The following is a 10,328-nucleotide window of genomic DNA, read 5'->3' on the forward strand; positions in this document are numbered from 1 at the left end:
GCACTGGCGGGGCTTCGATGCTGCCGCAGCAGCAGCCGCTGCTGCTGCTGCGCTGCTGCTGCTGCTGCTGCTGCCGATGGGTGGGGTTGGTGTTGCTGGGGGCCCCCCAACAGTAATGGGTCTGCAGCAAATCAGCACTCCTTCTCAGCTGTAGCCTTCCGCTTTTTAATTGTTGTTTTCGCTTTATTTTTGCTGCTGCTGCTGCTGTTGATGCAGCAGCAGCGGCAGCAGCTGCAGCAGCAGCAGCAGCAGCAGCAGCAGGTCACCAGCAAGACATCAACGCACTGGAGCAGCAGAAGCAAAAACACCAGCAGCAGCTGCTGCAGCGGAGCACCTGGCTTTAAAGCCTGCTGCAGGGAGATAAAAAACAGCAAGAAGGAGCTCGGCTGCCGTTGCTGCTGTTGCTGCTGTTGCCGCTGCTGCTGCTGCCGAGCAGCTTGCTGCACGAACAAGTCCGTCAATCTTGCTGCAGCAGCTGCAGCTGCTGCTCTCTCCTGCTGCTAATTGCAATGCCTCAGCACAAGGAGCAGCAGCAGCAACAGCAGCAAAAGCCTCCGCATCAGAGTCAGCAGTGCCAGGTGCAGCAACCCCAGAAGCAGCAGCAGAAACTGCAGCAACAACAACAACCGAGGCAACAGCAGGAAGAGCAGCAGCAGCAGCAGCAGCAGCAGCAAGGGGCTGTTTTAAAACGGCGAGCAGCAGATCTTCTGCATGCAAGCAGCAGACGCTTCAAAGCCCCAATTGACCCGACCTGCTTCTACGGAACGAGCAGCAGCAGCAGCAGCAGCAGCAGCAGCAAATGCAGCAGCAGCACATCTGAAGTTGCTAGCCATGGCAGCAGCATTTCGCAGGCCGCTGCTGCCTCAATAGCAGCACCAGCTGCTGCTGCTGCTGCTGCTGCTACTGTTTTATCTCCAGACTCTGTAGCGCCCCATCCGACTTCTAAAGACAGCAGCAGCAACAACAGCAGCAGCAGCTCGACCAACCGCAGCAACTGCAGCGACAGCAACAGCAGCAACAGCAGCAGCAGCAGCAGCAGCAGCAACAGCAATTTTAATGAACTTCCCGCACTCGAACGTGTTCGCCTATGGCAGCGAATTGAGGCCCTGCTGCACCAGCAGCAGCAGCAGCAGCAGCAACAGCAGCAGCAGCAGCGGCCTGTTCCTCTGATTCCGCTGTGGGTGTTTGAGAAGCAAAGCGAAGCAACAAAGTTTGCTGCAGTGCTGCGGCGTCGGCTTCCTGCTGCTGCTGTTGCTGTCTGGGCTGAGGAGACAGCAGCAACAGGTCAGAGGCGATTCTGCTGCGGCTCCCTCAGGGCCCTTGTTGCTGCTGCTGCTGCTGCTGCTAGAAAAGCGCAGCAGTTAAGGCAGCTCAGACGACCTACGCAAACCCCACCTGCTGCTGCTGCTGCTGCTGCTTCTACTGCCGCTGCTTCTTCTGCTGCTGCTTCTGCTGCTGCTGATACGCCCAGCAGCAACACTGACAGCAGCAGCACCACTGCCATCAACAGCAACAGCAGCAGCAGCAACAGTACCACAAGCAGCACCAGCAGCAAAATCAACAGCAGCAGCAGTAGCAGCAGCAGCAGCAGTAGCAGCAGCAGCAGCAGCAGCAGCACTGCATGCAATTTGTATGAGGTGTTGGAGTGTGGGCGCCCCGTGTGGCTGTACTTTGACTTAGAGTATTTGTTTTGCTTTAACCCGCAGCAATCCTCAGCAGCAGCAGCAGCAGCAACATGGCAGCAGCTGCTGCTGCAGCTGCGCGGCTTCCTCTGCAGCAGCTGCAGCATTTGCTGCCAGCAGCAAGAAATGATTTGTCTAGATGCTACTAGCAGCAAGAAATTCTCGAGGCACTTGATAATTAAAACAATTAAAATAAACAAAACAAATATCAACACGGAGGCCCTTTGGCTGCTTAGAGATGATTGCAGCAATGCTGCTGCTGCTGCTCCCGCTGCTGCTGCTGCTGCTCCTGCTGCTGCTTCTTCTTCTGCTTCTCACACACAGGAAGATGAGTCCGCAGGTCCAGGCATGCATGCGTCTGTTGTTGCTGCTGCTGCTGCTGCTGAGGGAGCTCCAGATCTGCTGCAAGGCCTCGCAAGTGCTGGGGGTACTGCTGCAGCAGCTGCAGCAAGACCAGCTGCAGCAACTGCAGCAGCAGCAGCAGCAGCAGCGGGGGCATTACACACTGCAGGCCGGCATGACGCATTTGATGAGCCAGCAGAAACAGCAGCAGCATCAGTAATAGTAGCAGCGGCAGCAGAAACGGCAGCAGAAACAGCAGCGGAAATATCAGCAGCAGCAGAAACAGAAGCAGCAGCAGAAACATCAGCCGCAACAGAAACAGCAGCAGCAGCACCAGAAACAGCAGCCGCAGCACCAGAAACAGCAGCAGCACCACCAGAAACAGCAGCAGCAGCAACAACAACAGCAGCAGCAGCACCAGAAACAGCAGCAGCAGCAACAACAACAGCAGCAGCAGCAGACAGTGGGGCTCAATCGACTTTGATGGCTGACACCCAGACAGCAGGCCGAGTAGCCGAGGCCTTCGTGCTGCACTTAGCAAACCGCTTGCGTACACTGCAGCAGCAGCAACAGCAGCAACGGGGAGAGCAGCAGCAGCAGCAGAAGCAGCAGCAGCAGGAAGAGCGCCAGCAGCAGGATGGGTCGAACTGCCAACCACACGAGCAGCAGCAGCAGCACCAAGAGCAACAGCAGCAACAGCAGGATCAGCAGCAGCAGCAGCAGCAGGATCAGCAGCAGCAGCAGCAGCAGCAGGATCAGCAGCAGCAGCAGCAGGAAAATGTGCAGAGAAGCTGCGGCTGCGCCGAAGCAGCAGCAAAAGCAACCTATGAGGATCTGCTGCTGCTGTTTCCTGTTGCAGCAGCAACAGGCGAGCGGCGCTGTATAATTGATACATCCGTATACACTCGAAATCGCTGCTTCAGGTTGCTGGGTGCCTCTAAGTACGGCCAAGACAACCCTCTTCAGGTAGGCTGCTGCTGCTGCTGCTGCTGCTGTTACTGCTGCTGGTGCTGACGCTGTTGCTGTTGCTGTTGCTGCTGCTGGTGCTTCTGATGGTGGTGTTGGTTATGTTGCTGGTGCGGCTTCTGCTGTTGCTGCTGATGATGGTGGTAGTTCTACTGCTGCTGCTGCTGCTGCTGCTGCTGCTGCTGCAGGTGAGCAGCGACTGCTGCTACCCTTTAGGTGCTGCTTTGGAGTTGCAGCTGCTGCGCAGTTTAATTTCCTTCGTTCCACCTAACCTCAGCATCCCTCTCTTTCGTCATCGTCTCTTTGCACCTGCGCCTTCTGCTGCTGCTGCTGCTGCTGCTGCTGCTGCAGCAACACGCAGCAGCAGCATCTGGGATGAGAACTGGGAAGATGCAGCAGCAAGCAGCAGCAGCAGCAGCAGCAGCAGCTCTTTGGGGAGGCTGCTGCCGCCGAGGGGTCTCTTTAAGACGGATGCTGCTGGGGGCATCAACGTAACTGAACCAGCAGCTGCAGCAGAAGCAGCAGCAGCAGCAGCAGCAGCAGCAGCAGGGTCGTTTGCTGCTGAGGCTGTTGTCTCTAACCTTCCTGCTTACATTCCAGGGCTGCGAGATGCAGCAGCATATGCTGTTTCCTTTTGGAGGCAGGTCAAAGACGCAGCAGAAGCAGCGGCAGCAGCAGCTGCAGCAGGACAGCAGCAGCAGCTCCAGCAGCAGCAGCAGCAACAGCAGCAGCAGCAGGATGTGCTGCGAGGGTGCAGCTTTTTGTTTTATCCTTCTTCAGAAACCCTCATAATTACACCGCGAGACAACCGCTACTGCATGCATATCGGAAGGTTTGTTTGTCTGTCTCTTTCTTCTGTCTCTTTATTTATTTATTTTATTTATTTATTTATTTATTTATCTGTTTGTTTGTTTGTCTCTCTCTTCCGCCTGTTTTTATGCTTCTTGTGTTGCTGCTGCTGTTTTCCTCTGCTTGCTGCTGCACCTCAGCTGCAGCCGCAACAGCAGCAGCAGCAACAGCAGCAGCAACAACAGGAGCAGCAACAGCAGCAGCAGTGTTGATAGTGGTGTATCTGTTTATATATTTGTTTGTTTGCTGCTTACGTCCTCTGTCTTTCTTTCTCTAATTGGGATTTGCTGCAGCTTCTGCTGCTGCTACTTCTGCTTCTGCTGCTGCTACTTATGCTGCTGCTGCTGCTACTTATGCTGCTGCTGCTGCTGCTGCTGCTGCTGGTGTGGGGTGTACAGACAGCACAAGTCCAACGGTATAATGTTAGTCTTGTCTCTGTCTAAATCTTCTTTTCGTCAAAAGTGTTTTGATGACGATTGCCGCTGCTTCCGCTCAATGCCTTTTCTGCTGCCTCCGGCGCTGCAGCAAACGCATGCACATCTTCAAGATGCTGCTGCTGCTGCTGCAGATGCTCCAGCACCGGATGATGGTGCTGAGGAGGATGCTGCTGCAGCAGCATCCTTTTCTGCTGAGGGTGAGGCTTCTGCTGCTGCTGCTGTTTCCGCTGCTGCTGCTGCTGCAGCACTACCAGAGGCGGTTGTTGAAAGCGTACTGTGATACTGTTACAGTGAATACTCACTGCTGCTGTTGCTGCTGCTGCTGCTGCCTCTGCTGCTGCTGCTGCTGCTGCAGGGACGAGTCAATGCTTTCGTAATGCCTCCTCTCCGCAGCGGCAGCAGATGCCAACAGCAGCAGCAACAACAACAGCAGCAGCAGCAGCAGCTGGTGCAGGAACTGCTGCACTAGCTGCTGCTGCTACGCCCTCAAAGGACGCTGCGGCAGACAGCTTGTCTCCTTTTCTGCTGCAGCAGCAGCACGAGCAGCAGCAGCAGCTGCTGCAGCACCTGCAACACGACAAGCATCAGCACGAGCAGCAGGAACAGCAGCAGCAGCACGACGACCTGCAGCAGCAAGAGCAGCTGCAGCAGCTGCTGCTGGACTTAGATAGCTTTGAAGTTTTTTGAGGGCTGGTGCTGCTGCTGCTGCTGCTGCTGTCTCCTTTCTGTATGTCGCGTCACTTTGCTGCCGCAGTTGTCACGATGAAGGGTTATCTGCTGCTGCTGCTGCTGCTGCTGCCGCTGCTGCTGCTGCCCGTCTGCACGCGCCGCGTGCGTCCACCTGCTGTAGCAGCACCAGCAGCAAAACAAACGAAGCATAGCAGCAATTCACATTAACGATATATATATATATATTATATTATATTAGGGCGAGTACTGCTGCTGTTGCTGCTGCTGCTGCTGCTGATGCCTCACAACAGTCTTAAGGGCGTTTAGCAGCAGCACGTCGCGAGGGACTTCCTTTCTCCGCAGCACCTGCAGCAGCAGCAGCAGCAGCAGCAAATGCAGCAGCAGCGTGGGCAACAAAGGGAACAGCAGGAAAATGCTGCGTTTCGTGGTGCTGTTGCTGCACTGTCCCTGTACTTGCTGCTGCTGCTCCTGCTGCTGTTGCTGCTGCTGCTGCTGCACCTGCGCCTTTTCATCATAGATGAACGGCAGCTCTGGGCTGTCTTTGCAATCCGCAAGTATTTGCTGCAGCACTGATCAGACACCGCAGCAGCAACAGCAGCAGCAGCAACAGCATGGAGGCAGCCGGTATCCCTACTGCCAGAGCCATAGAATGCGCTGCAGCAGCAGCAGCTTCAGCAGCAGCAACAACAGCAGCGGGTTTAGCAGCAGTAGCAACAAGAGCAGCATCAGCAGCAGCAACTGCAACAACAGCAGCAGCAGCTTCAACCACAGGAACAACAGCAGTGGGTTTTGCAGCAGTAGCAACAAGAGCAGCAGCAGCAGCAGCAGCAGCAGCAACAGCAGCAACAGCAGCAACAACCGGGGAGGAGGAGGTGTTACTGCTTCTGTTGATTTGCGTTGCTGCTTGAAGCGAGCTAAGAGATATAGCAGAAAAGTTTGCTGCTGCACGCAGCAGCAGCTGCTGCTGCAGCGCAGCAGCAACCCGCGCCGCCACTGGCTGTAGCACGAAGTCCGTCTCCAGCAGCAGCTGCAGCAGCAGCAGCAGCAACAGAACATGCAGCAGCAGCAGCAAACACAAATGCAGAAACAAACAAACAAACAAACAAACAAACAAACAAACAAACAAACAAACAAACAAAATAAATAAATAAATAAATAAACAAAATAAATAAATAAATAAATAAATAAATAAATAAATAAATAAATAAATAAATAAATAAATAAATAGATTAAATAAATAAATAAATAAATAAATAAATAAATAAATAAATAAATAAATAAAGAGAAGAAGACGAAAAGAGACAGACAAAAAACAGCAAATGACCACAGCCTCACCTCCGTCCGCAGCAAGGCTTGACTCTGCAGCAAAATGCTGCAGCGCTCAACTGCCAGCAGCAGCTGCTTCAGAGGGGTTTGCTGCTGCGCATGCAGCAGCAAACTCCGCAATGAAGGAAGCAGCTGCAGCTGCAGAGACACCGGAAACGCAGCAGCAGCACAAATATTCAACTGCAGCAAAATGAGCAGCAGGCGCTTCACAATATGCTGCAGCAGAAGCAATAGCAGCAGCAATATCAGCAGCAACAGCAGTATCAGGAGTGCACACAACAGCAACACGAGCAACAGCACCAACAGCACCAGCAGCAGCTACAGCAGCAACAGCAGCAGCAGCAGCAGCAGCAGCAGCAGCAGCAGCAGCAGCACTCCTTGTGCCTGCAGCGACGCCTCTGTGGATGCCAGCAGCGAGATTGCCCCATACAAAACCAAATCCGAGGTAGATAGAAGAGAGCTGCTGCTGCTGCTGCTGCTGCCGCTGCTGCTGCTGCAGGTGCCGAAGGTCCACGAAGAATGCATGTGCATCTGGAGCTGCTGCTGGTCGTGCTGCTGCTGTTGCTGCTGCTGCTCTTGCTGCTTCGTATGCGCAGCTGCTGCTGCCTCTTGCAGAGCCGCAAGACAGCAGCGAGCAGCTTCAGAGAAATTCAACGCCCGCAGCGCCAGCACGCTGCAGCGCCAAAGACATGCAGCAGCAGCAGCAACAGCAGCAGCAGCAGCAGCAGCAGCAACAGCAGCAGCAGCAGCAGAAGAGTTGAACCGCTTAGCTTGATGTGCACTTTGCTTTCTGTTTGTCTGCATGCAACCGTCACTAACCTGCAGCAGCAATAGCAGCAGCAGCAACAGCAGCAGCAGCAGCCTCACCCTCTCAGGGCCGTCGACTCGAAGTCCTGCAGAGTTGCTGCTGCGCTTCCTCCTTTCCTTGTTCCTGCTGCTGCTGCTGCTGCAGCAGAAACAGCAGCAGGGCTGCTCCAACGTCGCAGCTCCTCCAGCAGCGAGCCCTCACTCAGCGGAGTCCCCTCCTGCCCCGTTGCTGCTGCTGCTGCTGCTGCTGCTGCTGCTGCTGCTGCTACTGCTGCTGGCCTTGTGTTATCTGGGGCGGTAGGCTGGGGGCCCGCGAGCAGCAGAGACATACAGTGGAGGTGGAGGCTCTGCAGCAGCAGCAGCAACAACAGCAGCAGCAACAGCAGCAGCAACAGCAGCAGCAACAACAGCAGCAGCAGCAATACCGTGAGGACACGAGACACATTGGCCGTGTTTGCTGCTGCTGGTGGTTGTGTTGTTGGTGCTGCTTTTCCTGTTGCTGCTACTTCTGTTGTTGCTGCTGCTTCTGGTGTTGCTGCTGATTCTATTGCTGCTGCTGCTGCTTCTATTGCTGCTGCTGCTCTTATCTTCCTGCTGCTGCGTTTTGTTTCCGCCTCTGCTTTAACTGCTGTTTGCCGCTCTGATGCTGCTGCTAGTACTACTTCTGCTTCTGCTACTACCACTCCTACTCCTACTACTACTGCTGCTGCTGCTGTTGTTGCTGCTGCTGCTGCTGCTGCTGCTGCTGCTGTTGCTGCTGCTTACTTCTGGCTGTAGGCGGAAACGCGGCGGCATCTGCCCCAGCGCCTCCATGAGCCGCAAGGTGACCTAAGCAGCAGCAACAGCAGCAGCAGCAGCAGCAGCAGCAGACAGCATCAGCAGCAGTAGTAGCCTTAGCAGCAGCAGCCAGAACAGCAGTGCCGGTACCAACAGCACAAGTCACTAACCTGCAGCAGCAACAGCAGCAGCAGCAGCAACAGCAACAGCAGCAGCAACAGCAGCAGCAGCAGCAGCAGGTAGGACAGCAAAGGGACTGGACCAGCAGCAAGTTCAGCAGCAGAAGCAGCAGCAGCAGCAAGAAGGATCACCTCGTAGTCTCCAAGATCTGCTGCTGCTGCTGCAGCGCGCAGCAGCGCTGTCGCCCGTTGGGAAGTTGCTGCGGCCATCGCACGCTGCAGCAGCAGCAGCAGCAGCAGCGGCAGCAGCAGAAATGGAGCCAGTGAAGGCGTCAGCAACACTAAAACCAAGGGAAGCAGTTGCTGCAGCAGGAAAGCAGCGGCAACAGCAGCAGCAGCAGCAGCAGCAGCAGCAGCAACCCAAGTTTACCTGTTGATGGAGAGGCTGGCGTTGCTGGGCGCGTTGCAGCAGCAACAGCAGCTGCTGCTGCTGCTGCTGTTGCTCTATCTGGCTGCTAAGGGTCAGAGGGGAGTCTAGAAGAGAGGAAAGTATAGCCTCCCGATCCTTATTGTCACTGCTGCTGCTGCTGCTGCTGCTGCTGCTGCTGCTGCTGCTGTCTAGGCCCCCAGGAGTAGTACGCCTGAGGGTATCCCTATTGCCCCCTTCACCTCCATCTCCATCAGCTGAACCTGTATCACACCCATGCTGCTGCTGCTGCTGCTGTTGCTGCTGCTGCTGTTGTTGTTGCTGTTGCTGCTGCTGCGCTGCCGTGGGGGCGATTGCCCGCAGCCGCTCTACAGCTGCAGCAACACCGCTGTCTCCACTCGTCTCAGCTAGTAGCTCACACTGCAGCAGCAGAAACAGCAGCAGCAACAGCAACAGCAGCAATAGAAGGAACTGCACATTGTGTACCGATTGCAACAGCAGCAGCAACAGCGGCAGCAGCAGCAACAGCAGCAGCAGCAGCAACAGCAGCAGGTTTACACTCCTACCACTGCTTGGGCCGTCGCACCAAGAGCGTCTAGCTCTTGCTTCTGCTGCTGTTTTTGCTGCGGCTGCTGCTGCTGTTGTTGCTGCAGCTGCTGCTGCCGCAGCAGCAGCGCCCGCAGCAGCAGCTGGAGGCGGCGGACCTTTGCTGCTGCACTGCAGCTGCTGAGGCGAAGCCGAAGGAAGGAGACGCAAGAGGGGGGGCCCCCGCTCCAGCAGCACGAACCGCAGACGCAGGCGCACCAGGTTCTGCTGCTGCTGCTGCTGCTGCTCTTGTTGTTGTTGCTGCTGCTACTGCTGCAGCAAAGGCCAGTCTCACTGGGGTCCGCAGAGGGTGTGGGGTGGGGTTGCATTGTCTGGGGGTGTACAGCCTTCCAAGGGGGAGTCAAGCAGCAAAGTCTACTGCTGCTGCTGCTCTTGCTGCTGCTGCTGCTGCTACTGCTGCTGCGGTTGTTGCTGCTGTGGTGGTGGTGTTCTGCTGCATCTTGCGAAGAAACAGCAGCAGAAATTGAAGGCGCAGCAGGTTGCAGGAGCAGCTCCCAGGGCTGCTGCTGCTGCTGTGCTGCTGCTGCTGCCCTGCTGTTGCTTCTGCGCTGCTGCTGCTGCTGTGCTGCTGCTGCTGCCGCTCTGCTTTCTCCAGAGGGCCTCCAGGCTCTGTGAATTACAAAACAGATGTAAAAGACAGAAAGGGTGTTGCTGCTGCTGCTGCTGCCGTTGCTGCTGCTGCCGCCGCTGCTGCTGCTGCAGTTAACTCTGTGCCGTGGGGCCCCCAGGAGGACCCGCAGCGGCTGTCAGTCGGGAGCGGCAGCAGCAGAATTGTTTGTGCTGCTGCAGCATTTGCTGCAGTTTGCTTTATTAAAAAATAAATAATAAATAAATAAATATTTTATTAATATCACTTAATTAATTATTTTCTTTCGGTTGCGTCTGGGTCCGGAAGAGTGCATTAGGGAGCAGAGACTCGTCGGCTGCTGCTGCTGCTGCTGCTGCTGCTGTTGCTGCCTGCTGTGCTGCCAATGGTCTGCTGCTGCTGCTGCTGCTGCTGCTGCTGCTGTTAGGTATTGCATTAACGTCTGAAGGCTAGAAATAGGCTTTAAGATATTCTTTGCTGTATTTATAAACAAAACAAATTAATGCATCAGTGGAGGCTACCACCGCTACCAACGCAAACTTGAGGTCACCTCCGGTGTACAGACACCTCAGCAGCAGCAGCAGCAGCAGCAGCAGCAGCGGCAGCAACAGGTAGAATTCTCCTGTGTGTTCTAAAGGCCTTTACTAATTCAGTAGGAGGGGGACCGGCTCGTGGGGCGGGCTTCCCTCCCCGCTGCTGCTGCTGCTACTGCCG

The 10,328-nt window shown here is 55.4% G+C and overlaps 2 protein-coding genes across 2 annotated transcripts in view; one reads left to right on the top strand and one right to left on the bottom strand.

Annotated features, from left to right (window-relative positions):
• Positions 1-509: 509 nt before the first annotated feature.
• Positions 510-4,963, top strand: EAH_00048700 (hypothetical protein, conserved; the record flags this gene model as incomplete). Its single annotated transcript, XM_013394461.1, has 4 exons — positions 510-2,990; positions 3,179-3,741; positions 4,238-4,473; positions 4,632-4,963. 4 exons carry the CDS (start codon positions 510-512, stop codon positions 4,961-4,963), a joined length of 3,612 nt encoding a protein of 1,203 aa, XP_013249915.1.
• A 237-nt stretch (positions 4,964-5,200) lies between these two features.
• Positions 5,201-10,328, bottom strand: part of EAH_00048710 (hypothetical protein, conserved) — a gene marked incomplete at both ends in the record, with an annotated part of 6,492 nt that continues 1,364 nt past the window's right edge. The window contains 8 exons of the mRNA XM_013394462.1: positions 5,201-5,311; positions 6,302-6,472; positions 6,668-6,965; positions 7,160-7,446; positions 7,865-7,927; positions 8,188-8,271; positions 8,426-8,842; positions 8,989-9,637. Coding sequence (XP_013249916.1) covers positions 5,201-5,311; positions 6,302-6,472; positions 6,668-6,965; positions 7,160-7,446; positions 7,865-7,927; positions 8,188-8,271; positions 8,426-8,842; positions 8,989-9,637 — 2,080 coding nt within the window. The remainder of the gene's footprint in view (positions 5,312-6,301; positions 6,473-6,667; positions 6,966-7,159; positions 7,447-7,864; positions 7,928-8,187; positions 8,272-8,425; positions 8,843-8,988; positions 9,638-10,328) is intronic.

This window comes from Eimeria acervulina, genomic scaffold, assembly GCF_000499425.1.
Source record: "Eimeria acervulina Houghton genomic scaffold, Eah_scaff774, whole genome shotgun sequence".
In the NCBI taxonomy this organism is placed as follows: domain Eukaryota; phylum Apicomplexa; class Conoidasida; order Eucoccidiorida; family Eimeriidae; genus Eimeria; species Eimeria acervulina.